General features: G+C 41.4%; 2 protein-coding genes across 6 annotated transcripts in view; one reads left to right on the plus strand and one right to left on the minus strand.

The window, feature by feature from the left end:
- The window catches only part of Esco1 (establishment of sister chromatid cohesion N-acetyltransferase 1), a 70,148-nt gene extending 68,920 nt beyond the window's left edge, over window positions 1-1,228 (plus strand). For all 5 annotated transcript variants that reach the window (XM_087896262.1, XM_087896260.1, XM_087896261.1 and 2 more), the window contains one exon: window positions 207-1,228. In XM_087896262.1, coding sequence (XP_087752388.1) covers window positions 207-354 — 148 coding nt within the window. In that variant the 3' untranslated portion in view covers window positions 355-1,228. The remainder of the gene's footprint in view (window positions 1-206) is intronic.
- Window positions 1,229-5,108: 3,880 nt separating this feature from the next.
- Greb1l (GREB1 like retinoic acid receptor coactivator) overlaps window positions 5,109-23,595 on the minus strand; it is a 248,490-nt gene continuing 230,003 nt past the window's right edge. The window contains 10 exon segments of the mRNA XM_048447985.3: window positions 5,109-7,755; window positions 8,744-8,882; window positions 10,782-10,982; window positions 12,057-12,198; window positions 13,150-13,377; window positions 14,897-15,062; window positions 18,742-18,946; window positions 19,062-19,223; window positions 20,768-20,907; window positions 21,322-21,477. Of these exon segments, the coding sequence (XP_048303942.3) occupies window positions 7,592-7,755; window positions 8,744-8,882; window positions 10,782-10,982; window positions 12,057-12,198; window positions 13,150-13,377; window positions 14,897-15,062; window positions 18,742-18,946; window positions 19,062-19,223; window positions 20,768-20,907; window positions 21,322-21,477 (1,703 nt within the window). The 3' untranslated portion in view covers window positions 5,109-7,591.

Genomic DNA, 23,595 nt, shown 5'->3' on the forward strand with positions numbered 1-23,595 from the left:
TAAAAGTCTTCCTACTTTATTTAATAATTATATTAAAAATTATAATATTTAAGACCAACAGGTATTTTGTTTTTTAGAATAACATAGCATTGCTTTAGTCTTTCTTGTCTAAATGAATTTGATAGGTTGTTCAGTTTCAGTGAACAGAAAGATTAATTTTTAATCTTCCCCTCTTTTCCCCACCCTTCCTTTTTTTTTCCCAATAGGAGTAACTTTATTTATGGCTCATATTTGAGTAAAGAAGAAATTGCTTTCTCAGATCCCACTCCTGATGGAAAGTTGTTTGCAACACAGTACTGTGGCACTGGTCAGTTTCTGGTCTATAATTTTATTAATGGACAGAATACCACCTAATCCAGATGTTGCCTAATGTACCAGAAGACATCTTTTGAAGAGAAAGAATTGGTTGCTGACTTTAACCAGGAACTAGGGCCATTTTTATTACAAATGAACTCAGGACTGGAAACAACCATATGGTTGTTCCATTTTCATAAAATTGGAAACAATGCAGTAATAGCTTATTATTGTTTTGTTTTTTTAAAGAAGATATTTTATTATCTTTTACAGAAATTTATGATTGTATTTTATCTATAGTTATTTAGACATGTTTACATGCAGCAGATAATTGTTCATAGTGGACTGAAAATTAATGCAAGGACTATGGTCTCAGTGATAAGTATATTTTGAAGTTCTTAATATGGAAATATACCAGTGTAGCTTGGTACTGTATTTTTTTATATTGATCTGCTGATACCAGTTATATGTTTAAAGATTGTATTTTCAGAGTGGAAACTAATGTTTTTTGAGTTATTATTCAAGAACAGTACAGTATTACGTGCTTGAGAATTTGAAGCTACTAAACTATACTAAGAAAATTCCTCAAAAAAGGAGAGCTTCAAGTGAAATAACTTGCAATAGAGTCTCCATTGCTTACTTCTCTGTCCCCGGCGGTGGCAGTGGGAAGCTCTCATGTGGCGCCATAAATGACTAGAGTCGCAAAGAACTACAGAATAGTTGTAAACTCAATGTGGGTGGTCGGTGTCTACGCTGTTATTTCCTCAGAAATACTGCACTGAGTATACGCCCTCATTACTGGACTTCATTTTGATACTTGTCTATCTTTCATAGTGCCCTCTACTTTTAAAGGGTTTATATGTTGAAAAACTGCTGTGGCCTTTTATGACCTGTATATAATGTAGAATAAAATAATAAAATACTTGATACCTTTTCTAAGTGATAAATGTATGGAGACAACGTTGTGTCGAATATTTGTGCCCTTTCAGGGAGTTTCTTAGGCTTAAGACTGACATAAGATTAAAACATGGGCTTCTTAAAGATAGTGTTTACTAGTTTGTCAGTTCTTCCTGAATATTTTAATAATATGGTACTTAATTAACTTTCAAAGAAATAAAGAAACACAGCCCACTGTGTCACTGTGGTTTCAGTTAAATTGTCTTTTAGAACTGAAATGATCATATCCCCATTGAAAACCTACTAAAATTTAGGGACTTGCATTATAATTAACAGTCAGTTGTACATTTTATCCCCCTTTAAGTTTGGTTTTTTTTTTATTTTCTTTCTTTCTTTCTTTCTTTCTTTCTTTTTTTTGGTTTTGTTTTTTGTTTTTTTTGAGGCAGGGTTTCTATGTGGTTCGAACTCACAGAGATCCGCTTGCCTCTGCCTCCCAAGTGCTGGGATTAAAGGCATGCGCCACCATTCCCGGCTGTTTTATTATTTATAGAGTAGTATAAGACTGTACTCTTTCAGGCTGGAGAGATGACTCAGTGGATAAAAGTACTGCTTGCTCTTCCAAAGGATCCTGGTTCAATTCCCAGCACCTACATGCAGTTCACAACTGTCTGTAACTCCAGTTCCAGGGGCCCCAACACTCTCATACAGACATGTAGGCAAAATGCAAGTGTTCATTAAAAACAAAAACATAAAAAGGTCTGTACTGTTTCCATGAATAGAATGGTTGGGATTGTAACTATTCATTCTGACTCAAAAGCAGTGACAGTTTTTTTTTCCCTCTTTTTCTAAGAGTTAGAATGTGAATGCCCGTGTGTATGTATCTGTACCATATGCATGCCTGGTCCCTCGCATTGTATTCTCTTGAAGTAAATTTACAAGGTTTTTGTGAGCTGCCTGTAGGTGCAGGGAACTGAGCTCTGGTCCTAACTCTCGAGCTGTCTGCTACCTACGTCTCCTCCTCCCAGCCCCAGTCATCATCATCACAGTCTCCTCTTCATTACATTGTCATCATCATCATTATTTGAGACAGGGTCTCACTATGTAGCCCTGGCTTTAGAGATCTGCCTGCCTTTGCCTCCTGAATGCAGGGATTAAAGGCACATGCCACTACTACTTTTTTCCTCTTTTCTCTCTCTCTTTTATCTCTTTTCTGTTTTGGTTTTTTGAGACAGGTCTTCCCTGTGTAGCTTTGGAACCTGTCCTGGAACTTGCTCTGTAGACCAGGCTGGCCCCGAACTCATAGAGGTCCAAGTGCTGGAATTAAAGGTGTGTGCCACCACTGCCTGGCCACTACTACTTCTTTTCTTTCTTTTGCATGGGTTTTTGTGTATATGCCATGTGTATGCCAGGAACTGAAGGCAGGTCTGCTACAAGGATGGTAAGTGCTCTTGCCTGCTGAGCCATCTCTTTAGCCCCTAGCCCCTGGTAGGACTTTTGACATTATCATTTTCCCTTGGGATTGAGACTCTTGTAGTCATCTTTATTCTTATTTGCTTGATAAATACCTTGACTTTTTGGAAGCACAGTGAAGCTTTGAACTAGTGTTAGCTCTCTGATACTGTTAACTTCATTAATACAGGTCCCATTTCCATGTGAGCCTTAACATGTTACTTGGATTAGCAGGCCATGCTTGATGAAGACCTAAAGGGAGGGCAGGATAAATAGTGACTGTTTGCTTTAAATGTTGGCATCAGTGGAATCAAATTTTACAACTTGGACATTTCTTTAAGAATAGTAGCCCGAGCACCTACCATCTGAGTATATCAGACCCTGTATTTAGTGTTCATTGTTTTATTTATTAAGATTTATGGCTTTTCCTAAAAGATTTTTTTTTGTGTGTGTGTATGTGCATTGGTATTTTGTCTGCATGTATGTCTGTATGAGGGTGCCAGATGCTTTAGAATTGCAGTTACAGACAGTTGTGAACTGCCATGTGGGTGCTGGGAATTGAACCCCAGTTCTCTGAGAGAGTAGCTAATGCTCTTAACTACCGAAACCTCTCTGTAGCCTGCAATAGGGTTTATAAGATAAGACTTTGAGATGGGCAGTGGTGGCACACACATGCCTTTAATCCCAGCACTTGGGAGGCAGAGGCAGGTGAATCTCTGTGAGTTCGAGGCCAGCCTGGTCTACAAGAACTAGGTCCAGGACAGGCTTGATAGCTACAGCAAAACCCTGTCTCCAAAACCAAAACAAACAAACAGAAGATAAGACTTAGGGCTTGAAAAGGGACTACACATAAGCAGCTTGTACAGAATATCGCAGCACTGAACAGAGGAAGAACTAAAGCTGTCAGTCATTTCTAACTGTGGGGAGAATACGTGCCACAGGGAATCTGGTCTAGCTTTAGTAAATAGGAGGTAAAAAGAGAAAATGGGTTGGGAGGATTTGATGAGGAAGGGCAGGTTCAGTTTTGGTCAAAGTTTAAAGTGGTTATAGAATTTGCAAGCGGAATTACCGCCTTCATAGTTAGTTGTCTATGTGGCTTTGGAGTTTGATAGAGGTTTGGGCTTAAGCTGTTATTTGGAGGTTTATATGAAACTATCCTGGTGTAGAAAAAGGGAACTAGCAAGGCATACCCATCATTCGAGAGAATCTGAAACAGCATAAACCACGAGAGAGTCAGAAGAGAGTGGTGATGGAAACCATGGAAACAGTCACAGACACTCTAGAAGGTCACCACTGTCTTCACCACCTTTGGGAAGAAGGGAGTCTCTGTGATGCTAGCAACAAAGCATCTGTGGGGTGTGGGAGGCAGCAGTCACAGCACAGCCAGTGACCACTTGCAGACTTCAGTAGTTTATATAATTGCTGATTATACAGATGTTTGTTACTTGTTGGTCCAAAAAGATAACTAGCATATTGTAGGAACCACGGGTTTTGATGGGTATGCCTGCCTTGTATGGATGGTTTCTTGAGCAAGGATTGGAGAAAGCAGAGTAATTAATCAACTTGATAATGAGTGTGAACTCTACAATTACCAAAAGCATGAACACAGTTCCACACTACTGTGATGTTTTAGTGGTTCTTGTTTGCCTGGCTTGGTTGACCAGTTGTGTAGAAACACAACTTCAGTTCACAGAGTTAAAATTGCTGAGTTGTCTGGGTGGTAGTGGCGCATAGGAAGCAGAGACAAACAGATCTTTGTGAGTTCAAGGCCCGCTTGGTCTACAAAACGAGTTCCAGGACAGCCTGTTACTCAGAGAAACCCTGTGTCAAAAAAAGAAAAAAAAAAAGATCGCTGACTCAATTTCCACCGTAGTGATTCACATATACCTCCTTCCTTCTTATGGCTTCCAGGACTTTAGCAATTGGTATGTTGTTGGTTTTTCTAGGCCAGTTACTTTTGAACAGGTAGTGGAAGCTTGCTTCCCTGTCTGTCAGCAGACATGAAAATAGTTATTGCTTTGGCCTAGATGAGTGGTTTTGTTTCAAATTCTATTACTATAAATGTTCTTTATTAGAGCTAGAAGGCCTTTTGTCCCCTAAGAGTTGGTAAAAGTAGGTGGAATTTAGAAATAAATCCAAAATTAATAATAAATGATTAATAATAAATGTGACCAGTGACCCAGAACTGTTTGAGGCCACAAAAGTAAATATAGTTGCCTTCTATATAGGTCTGTCATCTATAATTATGTAGCAGTCTGCATTTTTCCAGTAGAGATTTTGGTGTATATAACTGCTTTAGGTAAGCTGTAGATTTCATCCAACTATTTACTTAGTGTTTTCTTGGATTGTGCCAAGATAGTAGACTCTCTGAGCCACCCACAGTACAATACCAGACATTGCCAGAGTCACAGCTCATGTCACCTTTTAACTTAGGGAAAATTGGGTTAAAGAAAACAAACTTTAGTGAATGAGGAGTGGGAGGGAATTTTAATACATTCACCAAATGAAAGAACAACAACATACTGTAGACACAGCGTCATAAACAAAATGTGAGGTAGACTGACTAGTGAGTGAAATTCACCAAATTTTCGTTAAGAAAATTTTACAGTAACAAAGTAACACGGGTGCCCCCTTTTCTAAAAATCACAAGAAGCAGTTGCATAAATTACAGCCAACACTTGACTACAGTTTTTCTAATTTTTTTTAGGTTACATTCAATATTAACCTGTGTGAACTGTCATGCATGCCAAAGTTCAGCAGGTCTGCAGGTACATTACCATGTGACTTAATCTATTTGACCTAACTCACTGTCCTCAGGGATGGAAGAGGGTAAAATCAAACACACCAAGACATGCACTAACAAGTCATGATGGTCTGGGCTTGTGCAATTCCATCCTTAAAGAGGACCTAGCATTCACTAAAGGATTACACTGATTAAGGTAACTTTAAAATATCCAAACCTTTATTTAGGCTTTGGAGAAAAAGAGGCAGGTAAATGAAAACTTGTCAGTTATTGGAGTGATGGACAGTCTTTTGGTTCTATTCTGGCTTTTCTCGTGGAGGAGTGGAATAGTGTTTACAGTTTATGATCACTTGAATTTCCAGTGTAGCTCTAACTAACACGGAGTGCCTGCATTAAAGTAACTGAGTCCAAAAAGAAAAAGCCAGTAAGAACTCCTAAGAGGCCTCTGCCCCTGGCACAATAGTTGTGGAATTATTTCAAGTATTTTTATTTACCCTACATAGTGTTATTGAAATATTGCACAAACAGTGGCTTTCTTGATATTACCTGCATTGGACCCTTTCAGCAAAACAGGAACAAGTTAGATGCATTCATACCTAAATTAGACTGCCCTGGAACATACCTCTTTGCTAAAATTCTGCTCTATTAAAGTTAAGAAATAAGCATATAATAAGGCGGGTCCTCCTTGAGGGACAATTTAAAATGGGGTTAAAAGGAACTATCCATTTAAAATACATTTAAAACCTCATAAGTAGCTATATTAGATCCAAGAGAGCTGCAAACCGTTCTTTTCCATCTAATCCATTCCATCTTCTCACTAGCTGTAAACTCCTTTTATTCCTGGATAACCAAGCTTAGCTAACACTGCAATAAGTGCAGGCTCAGTAGACTTTCAGTAGTCTTGGGTTCTAAGACAGATTCAAGGAAAGATGACCATCTTAACTGGAGATAAAATCAGACACTTGGACTGAGAAAACTCAAAGGTACCATGAAGTAGAGCAATTTACATGTAAACTTCAGTAGATTACTGTGAGATATTTTCTCAAAATGTTTCTGATTAAAATATTTGATGAGAAATCCATAGAAACTTATACCCCCTACTGTTGATATTAGTCATACACTACCCACTAATTTTAATGAGTTCAAAAGGCGCTTTGTGGAGTCTTCCTTACTCCTCAGGAAAAATGTCACTGATAAAATTAAGGAAAACGTGTCTATAGTTCTGTTTCCCATTTCCACCCATTTTTGTGTGTCACTGTAAGACAGCTGTTACTGGTTAAGTCTTTTAAAGGATGCTTAGCCTAAGTCACAGCAATCCACTAGTTCAAATCCACAATAAATCCCAGCCTGTTGTGTGAGTTTCTAGGTGCCAACTCCTTCCTTTCAATTGAAACACAGTGATAGAGCATAACTGCAGAATGCTAATTCGTCCACATAGTTTCTTGTACAAATCACTGTTCTGCATTCTTATAAATGTGGTGTGCTTAAAGACTGGAATGGGCAAGGCAAAGGGCTCAAGCTCCGAGAACCCTCATGAATGCACCTAATGCCTGCTCTGCATGTACTGATTCTTTGTTCCGTTTAAATAGTAAACTTTTAACTCCTGTGGAAATTTTGCCAAAGGTTTCGATATATATAAGATTATAAATCTTAAACTAACACTGCACAGAGAAAGACAAAGCTATTTCTTTTTAAATACAAATATCTTCTACATTCTATCATTTCAGACCCCTGAGTAATACTGTACCAAGGTACAGAACTGAAGAGAAACTGAGGGTTCAGGCCTCAAGTGTTAATCTTCAATTAATTCCACACCAGTGGTGTGAGTCTCATGTAACACATTCAAGCTGGCTAATGCTGACGGTCGGCCCCCTGCCCCCCAACATAATGTAGTAGGAAAAACAATGCATACTCCATGTTTTTTCTCCAGAATATATCCTCAGGCTCCCACAGCAGAGCACATCCTGTGTAATTGCATAACTGCCCACTGTGGCATTGACCTGAATCTGGGTCCTGTCAGCAGAACTAAAGAAGGACAGTGCCCCAAAGAAGACCTTGGTCACATTTGGGGAGCTCTTTGGAGAAGAGATAAATATGTTGCACTTTGCTCCACAGTGATTGTACTTTAAAGGAAAAAATAAAATCCCCAATAATTGTTGTCCCACTCCATCTAGGGATCAGTTTGTTGTTTTTGGTCTCTTCAACAACTCATACATGCCGTCCAGTAAGAAAGTAGAGAGGCTTATCATCACTGCTGTTAGCAGTTTGAAACTCATCCCGGAGGCGAAACTGCCACTCATCCTCCAGCTCTAAGCGAACAATTGTTTGCCGTAAGGAGCTTCTGTCTTGGCAGATGACGCACAAAGTAGCACCTTCAGGAGGAGCAGACATTAAATTGATAAGAATGATAACCACATTTGAGAACCAACATACAGGTAGATATTCTATTCCAAGTAGTTTTGCAAAAGTGTCAAGGAGCTTAAAGTGATGTTAGAAGGAGCTTTCCTTCAGCCTCAGCCTCCTCTCTCGTAGTGACTGACAAAACCATTGTTTGCTGAGTCTGTGCAGTGGAGCCAGCTTACTATCTGCTGAGACTTACAGTGACAACCAACAACCTCTTCAGGCACATACCCTTTCTCTACCTAAGAACCACTGCTACACACTCTTACACATACACTCAGAGCTAGCTCCCCACTTTCATGGTGCATACAGTATACTGAGTGTCTTCTATCACTGACCTCAGGTCATTTTCTAAGGATGATTTGTGGTCCTGGATTTGTAGATATTCTTAAGTAAGTTGAACCTAATAAGACAACTTTAGTGTCTGTGACAGCCTCATAGCTAAGAGTATGTCTGGGGGGTACAATTATGCAATTTTTCTGCTGTTGATTTCTGACCCAATCAAATGACTTTAGAGTGCATATACTGCTTACAAACATATATAGGTAGAGTTTAGCTTCTGTCTGGTATCTAGCTTAGATACCAGAAACATATTTCTGAAGTAAGTAATGGTAAAAGCCTGTTTAAGAAGTCACAGATAAGAGAGCTCAGTGGTTAAGAGCCTTTCTACTGCTTGCAGAGAACCCAAGTTCAATCCCCAGCACCCAGTCAGATGGCTAACAACCTTAAGTTCCAGGACATTGGATACCTTCTGGCCTCTGCAGGCACTTGCACACATACATACACATAAGAAATCTTTTTGTATTACAGATCTTACCCCAATATTATCAGTATCCCTGGTTTAGAATCAAAGTATTCAAACTTTGGCCAAAGCTTTGCTTGCTTGTGTGCCATTCAACTCTTGATTTTTTTCTTCTAGTGACAATAGCATTCACATTCAAGACACTGAATTTGACTTACCTTTTAGAAACTTGAATTTCTTGAGAAGATCGGCACCTACAAAAGAGTCACAGAGGTACAAGAGAAGTCCACTGAAAAACACCCCTTCACAGTTGATATTGCTGGAATGGGGTCTGGAGCTGACATAGCATATGGCTACCTGAAACAAACAAATAAAAACCAAAGACGTTTCAAAAGCAATAGAGGACTGTCCTTTTGTTGAGGAACACTGTAGTCAGTGCCTTCCTCTTCAGTTGGGATGTAAGGTGAGAGCCACACTTCCTCAATATAAGTTGTTGATTATTTACACTTTGTACTTATTTAGTAGTAAAGTTTCAATTTTGTGTGTGTGTGTGTGTGGTTTTTTGAGACATGGTTTTTCTGTAGCTTTGGAGCCTGTCCTGGAACTAGCTCTTGTAGACCAGGCTTTCCTCAAACTCACAGAGATCCGCCTACCTCTGCCTCCCAAGTGCTGGGATTAAAGGCGTGCTCCACCACTGCCCGGCTAAGTTTCAATATTTTTAAATCTCTCATTATATATTATATATATGTTATATTAAATTAATCATTCTTCTGACAGAAATGTGTGTGTGTGTAAATTTTTAAAAAACCCTACATTCTGGGGCCAGAGAGTTAAGAGCACTGACTGCTCTTCCAGAGGCCCCTGGTTTGACCCCAAGCATCCACATTGGCAGCACACAGTCATCTGTGACTTCAGTCTCAAGGGATCTTGCATCCTCTCTTGGCCTCCATAGGCACCAGACATGTATTTATGCACATGGAGATAAAATGCCCATATGCCCATATACATAAATAGTAAAACAAAACAATACCACATTCTGTAAAAAAACATGCATAGGAAAGAGTAAATATATTTCACTCTGAAAGAAGCTTTAAACAGCATGAGTTAATTTCTAGGTCCATGCAGCTTCCATGATAGGTGATAACCACAAACATTACAGGAAAGCAGCAGGCTAGAAAAGAGAACAATGGGGTAGCTACACTTGAATTCAAGCACTGGTTCCTTCAGTTGGAAGTCATATGGCATTGTACAGTTCCTCATTTACATAGGTAAGAAAACCTGTTGCATAGGAGTACTTTTGAATCGTTAATATAGTCTGTTCAGTACTCAGCAAATATTAGCTGCTATTGGTATTGAGATTGTATTGACACGTGGTTAGTTCTTTGTGTTTTAAGGCAGAATCTCACTCTATATCCCAGGCTAGCTTCTGGAATGCTGGGTTTACAGACATGTGCCTCCATGCTCAGATACCATCTGATTTTAAAGTTTCTGTTTATAAAATTAATGGTGTAACCCACAGCAAGGATTATTAACAGAAAGTTAAATTTAGTTTCCAAAACTGAATGCACTAGAACTTGAAAGAGTTTGTGTATGGAGTTGGTTCTCTGCACCATCTGGGTTCAGGGATTGAGTTGTAAGGATTGGCAGCTGGTCCCTTTACCCACTGAGACATACCATCCTGCCAACTAGGCTGGTTTTTGTTTTAAAAAATTCATATATAAGGATATATATGGATATATAATATATATAAGGATATATTGCATAATATATAAGGATATATTACATTATTGAAGTTAATGAAATGGACTCTCAAGATAATGCGAAGGAAAGGCTTAGTGGCAGAAACATGGAGATGCAAATGACAACTAACAAACTAGACGAAAACTGATGAGGGACTTGAGAATGGGAAGAGGAGAAATGGCAGCTGTAAAGGGGCTCATAGCTTGTACTTATTTATCAGAAATCGCTGAGCTGCTCTCACATATGCTAAGATACTGTGTGCTTTTCAAGAAGAGAATCTCGAGAAAATCCACATGACAACAAAGTCTTGTCAATGTTTAAATGAGCAAGTGGCTGCTTCTGTTCACACCACCAGGGCAGGCTCCAGAGCAGCTGACATCAGAGGAAATGATGAGCTACTGGCAAATTCTGTTCTTGTGGGACCCTTTGGATCATACTGTCATTGGCTCTTTTAGAACCATCTATGTTTTCAATGGAACTAAAATGGGGAAGAAATGGATGTGTCCCCCCCTTTACCTCCTGTCCAATGTTAAGGTAGCAGTCAATGGCCAGTACAGGACTCTTGAAGTTATGGATGGCTTTGGGGAAGAGTTTATATGAGGCATGTTGAAGGAACTTCTCCAGAAGGAACTGTGCAGGGGCTGCCAGTAGCGTGTGTTCACTGTCGGGTGCACAGACGTACTGAAGGGGCAAGATGGGAGCTAAGCTCTCTGAAACCTGAAATCAGATGGTCATGGGAAATGTGCCTGTCAGTGGATGAAATGTCTAAGATTACAATGGATTGCATCCTAATAACTTCCATATACAGCACCCCCAAAGGATACTTGAAATTACACTTAGCGCTGAACCCTAAATGAATGTTTGCACATACATAAATACATTATAATTTCTAAATTAGGCAAATAATACGTAAGTGTGGTCACTTGAGAGAGAGGACCAAGATTTGGTTCCCAGCAACCATATGGAGGCTCAAAACCACTGTAACTCTAAATCCAGGGGATCCAATACCCTCTTCTGGCCTCCACAGACACCAGGTAAACACACAGTGCACATACATACATGTAGGCAGGCAATAAATTCATACATACAAATAAAAAATTACAAAAACTAGCAACTGAAGAGGAATTGCTGTATTACAGCGGTGGCCTGATGTGTTATGTCTCATTTTGTTCCTCATTCCCCCTTCTCCCACTTGAAGAATAGTCCAATGTTATTTAAGTTAAAGCAAGAATTTTTGAAATGTTACTGTATTTAATAAATATGTTGGTGGGCCCAAAGGGAAGTCTTTAGAGTTCTGCTCCGCGTGTCTGGGCTGGCTCCTGTCCTGCTCAACAACAAAAGGCAGGAGTTCCTCAGCTATAGTCATCAGCTAGCAGCAAGCCCCCCTGGGAAGGGAGTAAAGAATTTTCTTTATAAGCTTTGAGCTGTAATATTTTCTTTACATCTTTAAAAAAAATGCGCGCGCGCACACACAGGACCAGACGAGTATTTGCATTTGTATTTTTCTCCTGGGTTACATAAAGGTTGTCTTGAAAAAGCTTTGCAGCTGGGCCCACACTTTAATCCCAGCACTCAGGAAGCAGAGACAGGTGGAAAACAAACAATAGAGCTTTGGAATATTTAAGGCTTAACTCTGGGACTTCCCTACACAGCTGATGCTGAGGACTCGGGTTACTTCCCTTTCTAGTGCAGCAAAAAAGCTAGTTATGTGCCAGTACTTTAATGACAGAGTCATTTATAAGAACATTTCTGCTTGTTTTCAACAGTAGAATCAAGCTGTATAGAACTTACCATGATCTTTGGTTTAATGATAAAGTCCCTTTGCCCTCCAACCTGAACATGCTTCTTCATGAGACTGAAGTTATTAAAGCGGCAGATAAGCAGGCCACTGCTGTTTGTTCTCAGGTTAAAGTCAACATCTTCACAGAAATACCTAAATCAGAACCACATCTCAACTATGATAACTAAACAGAAAAATGCATGGCAGACATTAGGGGAGGGCCTGAAACATCACCTTGTCCCAGAAGAGCTGGCCCACACTCTACTGATCTGGCATCATAAGCTTTAAAGGAAGGAGGGCTTGCTTCTGTTAGGCCACAGGGTTTAGGTTGTTCCTGTCAGATACAGGGCTATACATCCTGTGGTCAGGAGAGCCAGAGGTCTTGTGATTTGCAGTTCTGGTCACATACAGGATGAAGCACGGAAGCAGTGGGTATTCTAATAGCTACAGGTTGGGGGTGAATATCAAGACTTCATGGTTTCTGCTGGGCAGTGATGGCACTTGGGAGGCAGAGGCAGGCTGATCTCTGAGTTCGAGGCCAACATGGTCAAAAAGAGTTACTTCCAGGACAGGCTCCAAAGCTACAGAGAAACCCTGTTTTGACCCCCTCCCCCCCAAAAAAAAGACTTTATGGTTTCTGATACCATTCCTTGACCATTTCAGATTTCTCAGGAATGTGGGTATGATCAGTTCAAGAGGCCTGACTGCTGCCTTCTCACTATAGGAGGAGCTGTGGGTCTTACAACACTGGAGAGAGTAGTTTCCTCCTTAGTTCTGAGGATGAATATGGGGTTAATATTGGACATTCATAGGTCCACACATGGATCAGTATTAATTCAACAGTTTATTGAATAATCAGGTGGCTAACCTGTGTTTTCTGATCATTTTACATTCCAGTATCAAGTCTAGGTCATGCTAGGTGACACACACCTGTGATCCCAGCACTCAGGAGGGTCACAAGTGTGAGGCCAGCCTGTGTCACATAATGAGTTCTGGGCCAGGGGAGTTAGCTGAAAGGGGCTTGGCGATTCAAGGCAGAGGCTGAAGTGGACAGCATCCATTGGCAGACGCCACGATGACCGGCATCCATGAGGACTAACCTACCTGTTGAAGTCATACTGTACATTTTGAGTCAGGTCTATATTGAGGAGAATGAAATCATGCACATGACATCTTGAGAATGGAGTCTTTAGGCTCTGAGACGTCAGCTTGCTATTCCATTTCTGTATGCCCAGGATTGCATAGTGGACAATTTTTGGTGTGGCTTCAATATGCTGCAAGACACTCTTCAAGGACACATTCTTGCTGGAAATTCCTGCTTCTGTCAGCTGGCTGTAAAATGTAAAGTTAGTTTATAAAAAATGTCAATACATGTTACTGAAGAACCAATGCTATTATATATTAGGAATGCTGTAAAGGATGTAGTAAGATTATTTTTATTAAGAAAGTCAACTCCAGTCACACTGCCTGTCATGACTCAGAAAAGGTGGCCTTTGGTAGTGTATGTTATCAAGGCAAAAAAAAAAAAAAAAGAGGAGAAGAAAAGAATTCAGCTCATATTTCAACATGAATAATGAACATGAGTTACCAAAGACATGACCAGAGGTTAGGAGCACAGAAATGGCCAATTCTGATCATTACATGTAATAACTATATGAGCACTTCATTGATTTCAAATCCATAGAAGTAATGATAGGAAATCAGTGTTTCATTGGGGGCACTGTTGAGTTTAGGGCAATTTCACAATCATTTTAGTAGTCAGCATCCCCCTAGCACTGTGAAGGACTATTGGGACTCTTAGGATGCTGGCGCTGCTCCAGGAGAAGCACGGGGTTTCAGCTGACTGTATTACAGTGGTGAGCTCGAGACATAGAGGCCACATAACTTCCTCTCCACTTCAGTAGTTAGGCTGTTGATAGAAATGAATCACAGCATCGGAATGGGTTTGTTCTGTTCTTTGTTTTTTCATATAGTCTTACTATGTAGCTGGCCTAGAACTTGCTATGTAGACCAGGCTGGTGTCAGACTCAAAGAGGTTATCCTGCTTTTGCCTCCTAAGTGCTGGGACTAAACATGTGTAACACTACACCCTGACCAGAACGATTTTTGCAGCTAACGAATACCAAGATGTAGAAATGGCCCAGGAACTTAATGACACACTGTCTTTAGAAGAAACATCCCTAAGTAACCACCAATGACCTACTGAGTGCTCTTATAATCCACCATGCTCAGGAGAACTGTCTCTTCTTTACTCCCAAATATAACTACAACTGAAAATACTTTGTCTGGGTCTTTGTGTCACTCCCCCCCACATACATACAACTTCCTGGAGGTGTCACTCATCTCTGCCCCCCAACTTCTCTCTCTCTCTCTCTCTCTCTCTCTCTCTCTCTCTCTCTCACACACACACACACACACACACACACACACACAGCCTGCACACACACAAGTTCCTGGAAGTGTCATTCCCCTCCGCTCCCCCACAACTTCCTTGAAGTATCACCACCCCCCCCCACAAGTTCCTGGAAGTTTCACACACACACACACACACACACACACACACACACACACACACAAGTTCCTGGAAGTGTCACCCCCCCTACACACACAAGTTCCTGGAAGTTTCACACACACACACACACACACACACACACACACACACGTTCCTGGAAGTGTCACCCCCCCTACACACACAAGTTCCTGGAAGTTTCACACACACACACACACACACACACACACACACACACACACGTTCCTGGAAGTGTCACCCCCCCCTACACACACAAGTTCCTGGAAGTTTCACACACACACACACACACACACACACACACGTTCCTGGAAGTGTCATTACCTGGTTGGCTCCTCAACGCTGTGAATGTTCCACAGGACACAGGAGTCATCCATTACAACGATGAAAGGCCAGACACACTGCCGTTTGACTCCCAGCTCCTCCAGGCGATTCCTTTCCAGTTCTAGATTGTGGTACGACAGTTCCTTGATGAGGAACCTGGCAGCACCTGAAAAGCAGACAACCACAGCTTGACATCCTTCACCCAGACCAGTCACATGACCTCCACTGGCATCCAGGGATGGGGCATGCAAGAGAGAAACTGAGAGGACCCTAGTTTGGTTCCTAGCACCCATGTCAGGCAGCACTAGGGGGAATTTGATGCTTTATAATGTGTTAAAAATCTCCAAAAGAGTCACTGGAAATATATTTTAAAATACAGATTCCTGGAGCCCATTACTAGAGATTCACTTGAGTTAAGTCTAGTGAATGACCAGAAACAAATCTGAGGAATATACTTTAAGAATTCCATTTCCCTGATGTGACAAAGGACACAACACACAGCAAATGATATTAGTGACTAGGGCCTTGCTCTTAGAAACAGCCACCTGCACGTTCATCAGAGAGGAAGACTTTAACAGCACCTCTGGCAATTCTGGAAACAGGCACCCATCCTAGATCTGAATTGTGCAAAAGATAGGCTAGAACAGTAGATATGTGGTACAGAGCAAGAGAACAGGCCAGAGACAGGCTGCCTGAGGTAGCCATGCGACTGAATGAGTTCATTCTATTGAGCTTTGGCTTCCTCCCCTCTAAAGAAGTGATGGCGAAGTTGAATGTGGTCAGCATGGTGGTTATTATGTGACATGCACTCCATGGAATGTTAGTAGTAAGTAAGAGAAATTAGCTAAACCTTATGTATTTGTTTTATTATTACTATTGGTTTTTCAAGACAGGGTTTCTCTGTGTAGCTTTGGAGCCTATCCTGGAGCTTGCTCTGTAAACCATGCTGACCTCAAACTCACAGAGATCTGCCCGCCTCCCCAAGTGCTGGGATTAAAGATGTGCACTACCACCCAGCTAGCTAAATTTTATAAGTGAAACAAAATGTAGATTATAACAAAAAGGGCTAGTTAGTGTACGGAAGAACCCCAAACAGGGTAGCTCAAGGCAATACTAGAACTTAGGAACATTTCCCCTCAAGAGTCTGTGTTTGCATTCTCAGCCCAGTATGGACCACACAGGACAAATGGACAGCAACATGGCAGTCAGTGAAGAAAGAGCAAAGGTTTTCCGGCTATGGTTGGAAAACAAGAAAATGATGTCTAGCCAGAGCACATAGGCAAGAAAGGGAAAATGATCTCAAACAGAAATAGTAAAACGATGTTCCCCAGCAATATAGCAAATGTGGAGAAAATACACAGGAAATTGTTAGAACTAATAAGAGAATTCAGCAATTTAAAAGGAACAGTCTCAGGAATTTAATTCTGTTATAGCATGAAAAGGTAGAATACTTAGAAATATACTTAATCAAGGAGGCAAAAGATAGTACAATGAGAAACACAATATTGAAGAAAATAAAAGGATATGCCAATAAATGGAATGATGCCCAATGTTCATAGTTATAAAACACATTTTATAGATTACCGTATTTCAAAGGATCAGTAATATAATGCAGTTACTATTTTTTTCATAGAAATGGAAAAAAATCTATCCTTAATGGAATTGGAGGGTACCTCAAATTGTAACCAAATTGGAAGTCTTACTGATGTAGGCAATGAAATAGGTGAAAATAGATAAGTTGGGTTATATCAAACTAAGAAGCATTTGAAGCAAAGGAAATAACAAAGATAAGGCAATCTAGGTAAGAGAGAATGTACAGAATGGGACAAAATATTTGCAGATTACTGATTCAACAGGGAATTAATATCTAGGGTACATAAGGAGCTCAAAGAGCTGAGTAACAAATAATACAGCTAGAATGTGGGCTGTAGCCAGGAGGTGGTAGTACACGCCTTTAATTCCACCCAGTACTTTTAGTTAGAGGCAGGTGGATCTCTGAGTTCAATGCCAGCCTGGACTATAGACTGAGTTTCAGGACAGCCAGGACTACACAGAGAAACCCCGTCTTAAAAAAAGGGGGGGGGGAGAAAGAAAGACAGAAAAAAAAAAGCAAGTGGCTGACTTGGATTGATGGTGCACAACTTTACTCCAAGCACTTAAGAGGTTTAGACAAGAGAATCAAAACTGGTCATGGCTACCTAGCAAGATGTCTACAAACAAAGACTCCAAATAGCCTAGAAGTACATAAAATGCTCAGCATCACTAACCATCAAGGAATGCAACTCAAAACTACAGTGATAGCATCTCACATTGAAGTAACTAATCGATGCTGAGAAGAATGCAGAGGAAAGGGATCTCTTGTAAGCTGGTGGGGCAACTATTATAGAAAATGTGCACAGCCCTACCTAAAGCAAACTGAACCTGGAAGTGCCATGTGAGCCAGCAAGTCCACTGGTGGGCATATATCCAAAAGAGATATAACCATTATACTGAAGAGACACTTGCAGCTCCATTTCTAGTCACAACATCTTTCAGTAATGAGATCAACCTAGATTCCCATAGATAAACACAATATAAATAAAGTCATGTGCTACTACCGCCTGACTACATGTAGGTTTTTTCTTTTTAACAGACTGTGGCAAAGAATCTCAGGCTAAGAATGTCATCAAGTATTTCAAATGCAAGAAATGAACAAAAAATTGGCTTGTTAAAAAGCTGGGTGTTGTGGTGCACACTTTTAATCCAAGCACTCAATAGGCAGAGGGTAAGTGGATATCTGAGTTCAAGGCCAGCCTGGTCTACAGCAATTCCAAGACAGCCAGGGCTACACAGAGAAGGAACCCTGACACTTGTACACTTGTAGCAACATGGATGAAACTGAAGGTTGGTACATAGGTGAATCCAGCCAGAGACAGAAGAACTCAGAAACTGAGAAGAGCTCAGTGGAAAAGCTTGGGAAGGACAGAGAGGAAGAGGTGCGGGGGAGTCTAGCAAAGAGCCCCAACCAGGAGGAGTTAATTCTAGTTTTCTGTAGCATAGTTGATGAACTTGGTTAAAACAACACTATACATATCAAAATGACTGGAAGAATATAAAACTCCAAATACATGGGAATGATTCCTATTTAGAGAAAGTATGGACACTCTGATTTGATTATATGTTACATACATTATCATAGTCCATACAAGTATGCAAATATGTCTGAATTTTTTAAAAGGTGCAGGTTTTATACTTCTTCCTTTTAAAACCTAAAGTCATGTGTTAGTGACATAAAGACGGATCTGTAGAGAACCGAGAAATAAACCCTGTCATATATGACAAGGGTGCCAAGGCCATTCACGGGGGAGAATATGTCTTCTTAACAATAGTGTTGGAACATCTGGATACCACATGGAAAGCTAAAGTTTCACTCTTACCATACAATAATTAATCAAAATACTTCTATAACCTAAATGCTTTCAGTTCCTTGACATGACTAGAACTTGCCTTGTGCCCTTAGCAGGAGACACAGAAGGGAGCCCTCTAAATCTCATAACATTGTCACCTCCCTCCCTAGGAACATTTCTCATGGATACATTCTGGCCCTAGAATGTCCAGCCCAGGAACATTGGGAGTCCACTCTACGAAGACTCCCTGTCCCATCCCAGGGTGTTCAGTATTCCAGAGACTTAGTCCTTACTGGTCCTCATAAGTTAAAAATTCTGTAAACTTGAACAAATATGTTAGGGTCTACAAGATTACAAAATGGGAGAAGGAAGAACTCAGAATTAAAAGTTCCATGGTCAGGAGGACAAGTCCTGGAAGGACGTTTGGAAAATGAATTCCCATCGCCTTCCCTATCTTACCCACGCCTGCATTATTGAACATGCCGGGAAGCACTAGCATGATGTGGTTGGGCCAGTACTTTCGGTACAGTGGCATCTCGTATTCTTTAACCACCAGGAGGTGAAGATGGCTGATGCCCTCCATGGCATGGAAAAGGTTCAGGAGTCCGTGCTCGTGGCGACCACTGGAAGGAGTGAAAATAGGACTCTTGACTGCATTTAGGTTCTGTGAAAGGAAAACAAATGAGAGCAAAATGGGAAAGTAAAACCCTTAGATGTGAGAATTTTGGAGGACCCCACTTAGGGCCCAAAAGCCCTCACACCCCAAAACTCTAGCCCACCTTGTCTGAAACCAGGGGCAGCCGCATACTTTCCAGGTGTCTACCCTGTTTGCTGAAGACAAAATGACTCTCTTTGGACTTTGGAATGATGAAATAGAGCTGGACTTCTTCTCCCAGCATAGAAGAAGAAAATGTGAAAGCATGGAGGGTAGAGTCAGATATCTAGATTTGCAAACAAAGAGAAGGATGGTCAGTATATGGTTTCCTGACTTCCAGGCCATTCTTTAAGATTTCTGACACAAGCAACCGCCATGAGTAAGTGCCCTCAGACACTGTGGCTGTGAGGGGCAATGTGCAAAAGGCTTTGTCATTCATTCCCTAGCTGTCACTGCTGCAGGAACCAAGTGTGGAGCCCCGGGAGAGTCTCTCCAAGAGTAAGTCACTCTTGGCATAGTCAGTCTTTATTCCTCATAAACTTGACAGATGCTCAGTCTTCAAGACAAATATTCCTCAAAGGCCCCAGTACAGGGGACTCTCCTCTGTGAATCAGAGTGGACACATTAAGTTTCAACTCTTAGAGAGTAGAGAGTGGGGCTAGAATTAAAAGCGTGCCTGTGGCTCCATCTTTTCTGGTTATAGTGGACAGTGAAACATTTCCAACATTTGGTGCAGGACTTTGATATCAGGGAAAGACCACCTGACTCATAAAAGCCAAGTATATCTAACCTGTCTATGAAGGTTGCTGGTAAGTTCACATGTCCAGGAACCCGTCTCCATGAATAAGTGTAAGATAACTCTTTATGGGCTATACAATGAAGCCAATAACTGATTTAATAGATAACAAATTTTCATCAGCACCTAAAATCCAGGTAGATTTCCTAATAGTTTTAACCTAAATATTAAATTTCAGAGAAAAATAATCAAAGTTCTTCCCACAAATTCTAGTTCCACATCACAAATGAGGGGATCTATTACTTGTACTGTAGTCACACAGAAACTATGTCAGGAAATTTCTATGTAGGAAATTTCTAAACACATAATTTATAGGCCAAGGCACTTGTTTCTTCTATATCCTGTGAAGAATTGTGAACAGGGCCAGTGGGATAGCTCAGCAGGGCTTGCCACCGATCCCTAGGGCCCACAATGGAGGAGTGAGGGGACCAGCTCATACATGCATGCGCGCGCACACACACACACCGCTTACAGAATTGTCAACAAACTAGGAACCTTCCAAGAATGGCTACAACAGTGACTGGTTGGGGAATTTGCACAGCACAGCCTAGAAGCATCAGGGTCCCAGGTACTCAGGGCCAAGACATAAAAGTCAAGAAGAGAGATGGGGAAATGACATGGAGCTTCTCCCCCAAAGTAGGGGCGCTGCTATAAACACTGCTGTTTCCTCCTTTTGTGTGTAAAGATGCAGTAGGCAGAAAGATGCCAAAGGGGCAGGGATGCTATAATGTCTAACAATCATTTTCAAGGCCCCGAGATGGATCCCTAATGCCCAAAATATGAGAAAACAAACCAGGCACGGTAGGCACGCCTGTAATTCCATTCAGTATACAGGAGGATTGTGAATTCGAGGCCAGCCTGGAACACTGAGCTCCTGTACTAAGAAGCACATCGAAGGAAGAGACAATTGCTAAGTAATAGTTTATATTCTGTTTTTCTAGGGCCTGAAGCCAGGAGTCTCAGGTTTCATCCTCCCTGTTCCCCGTATATACATAGTGGCAACAGAGCTCCCACAAGGGCAAACCGGGCTGCACCTGGGAGGTGGGCGTGAAGTCCATGTATTGGTGGCACTGTTCACAGTGGTGGAAGGTGTTGTAGGCCGCATATTTGGTCAGCATCATAGACATGGTTTCTCGTTTCCGGGACTCCTCAACTTTATATTCCTTTATTACTTCTGTGTATAAGGGGATGAAAAACTGTTATCTCTATGGCATGCACATAAAGCTTAGAAAGAAATGTTTATTTCTCATACGGACATCTCAAAGGACTATATATATATGTTCTTTTTCGAGACAGTGTTTCTCTGTAGCTTTGGAGCCTGTCCAGGAACTCACTCTGTAGACCAGGCTGGCCTCAAACTCACAGAGATCCACCTGCCTCTGCCTTCCATGTGCTGGAATTAAAGGCGTGCGCCACCACTGCCTGGCTCAAAGGGCTATATAATTTGAGCCCTGATAAGCAAGTTTAAAAATCAAGATGTATGTGTGTTCATGTGTAAGAGTGAAAAATAGAATTACTCCCTCCCCTACTCGAACCCTGCTTTAGAGTCCCCTCAAAAACTTCATAGCCCAGCTCTGCATATACCCACCTTGTTTGAGCCCAGCCAGCCTCTCAGTGTAGACGAGGCTCATCAAACTGTACTTGGGGTCATGCACACTGACGTCAAAAGGCATTTTGCTGAAGGTCTCAATGTCAGGCCAGGGCTCGCGCTCTGACTTGCTCACTCCGCAGGTTTCATTGTGATCTAGGGTAGGGCAGGGTACAGGAGAGGTGGACCCACTTTTTCCCTCCTTCCCACCACTCTGAAGCACAAAGCTGGGACATTGTGACAAAGGCACTTTTAAGAAATGAGCTCTGCCTTTTTTTGGTTTTATTTTTAATTAACTTATTTATTTTAAGGTCCTGCATGTGTGTCTGTATGGGGGGGGGCAGATTCCCCTGGAACTGGAGTTAAGACAGTTGTGAGCTGCCACGTGGATGTTGGAAATTGAACCCTAGTCTTCTGGAAGAGCAGTAAATGCTCTTAACATCTGAGCCATCTCTTCAGCCCTGAAACAAGTTCTTATCCCAAAGTAGAAGGAACCAGAACCATTTCTTCAGACTTGCTGGGAAGGGTATTTCCCCTTACTCACCCTGAGTAGTTCACAGACTCACACTAGCTCAGTTCACAAACGCCTAACCCGTAAGACCAGAGTCTCCCGGTGCTCCGAAACACATACTTATTTGGATGATCAAAATTCTCAGCTTTAACTCTGGGATGATTCTGTTATTGTTCTGTCTACCACTGAGCCATGGCCCTAGGACTGTCTATAAAAATTTGAGACAAGGATTGCTAATCTTGGTTGTCAGTTTGACTGCATCTGAAATCAATTAAAAAACCCATGCAGCTGGGCACACCTGTGAAGGATTTTCTCGACTGGATCATTTGAGGTCAGAAGATCCACCTTAACTCTGGGCCACACCTCCTGGTGGCAGTGTACATCAAAGGATATGGAGGAAGGGATCTTTTGCTTTTTGCCTGCTTGCTCTCACTCTTGCTAGCAAGCTTATTTATCCTGCTGCTGAGGCATTACTTCTTACTTCTTTTGGATTCCAATGTAGACCAAAAACCAACTGAGAGATCCAGCCTGTAAACTGGACAGCTGTCAAATTCTTGACTTTTTTTTTAAAGATTTATTTGTTTGTTTGTTTGTTTATATATACAGTTTTCTGTCTGTATATATGCTTGCAGGCCAGAAGAGGGCACCAGATCTCATTACTGGTGGTTGTGAGTCACCATGTGGTTGCTGGGAATTGAACTCAGGACTTTCGGAAGAGCAGGCAGTTTTTAACCACTGAGCCATCTCAGCAGCCCCAGATTCTTGACCTTTCTATCAGGAGACAGCATTGCTGGACTAGGCAGACTACAGCCTGGAACCACTCTAACAAATCACCTTTTAATATATACAGACCCATTAGAGAACCTTGACTAATACAGGTTCTCAATAAGTTGACCAGGTCCCAGGCAAGCCTTGATGACACCCCCTCCTGCCTTAACTGGGATTCCAGCCTGGTGAGTAGGCCTGAAGCTGTCTGAAATTTTAGGATGCAGTATGTTACATCTTCATCCCCTCCCACCGCTCACAGATCCCCTAGAGCAGTGAAGTCAGAATCTTTGCCCAGGCACTGCTGTAGCGTTTGGGCATTTGCAGAGCTTGAATCCTTGTCCCACACCTTAGTACTTTATGACTCTAGGCACAAACTCATCCCTTAATGTGCCAGGCTCATGCAGGTCTTAGAGACTTGAGGAATGAGGTATTTCAGGTGCTAAGACAGCAGCAGGTACATAATATGTTTACAATAGATGGTGTTTATTATTAATAAATATGTAAGTTCAGAATGCAACCAATGACTAGCTCAGTGGGAAACGTGTCTTGCGGCCAGGCCTAATGACCCGAGCAGAGTCCTCAGGAACATGTGCTGGAAAGAGAAAACTGACTCCCAGGAATTGTCCTCTGACCTCAGTCCATGTGCCTCTCTTGTGCACATGAGAAAACGTAAGGTTTTTTTTTTTTTTAAAGTAGCATAAACTACTTTGAGGAAAAGTCCAAGATTAGAAGTATAGCTATTACCTTTTAAATAGAAATAACATTTGATTTTTATGCTGACTTATTCCTTGAACTGCAGTTGACATTTTGTTTGTGGTCTCAGACATGTTCTATTCAGGAGGCCTTCTGCCTCCCAGTGCACTTTTAACTCAACCGTCACCAGAGTGATGGAAAAAGGAGAAAGCTAGGCCCTTCTGCTAGTGACAGCCCAGGGGGACACTGCAGCATCTCTATAGCAGCAGGCTGGGTAAAATCAAAGGCTGTGATGTCTAGGA

This window comes from Myodes glareolus, chromosome 13 (genome assembly GCF_982192425.1).
Source record: "Myodes glareolus chromosome 13, mMyoGla1.1, whole genome shotgun sequence".
Taxonomy (NCBI): Eukaryota; Metazoa; Chordata; class Mammalia; order Rodentia; family Cricetidae; genus Myodes; species Myodes glareolus.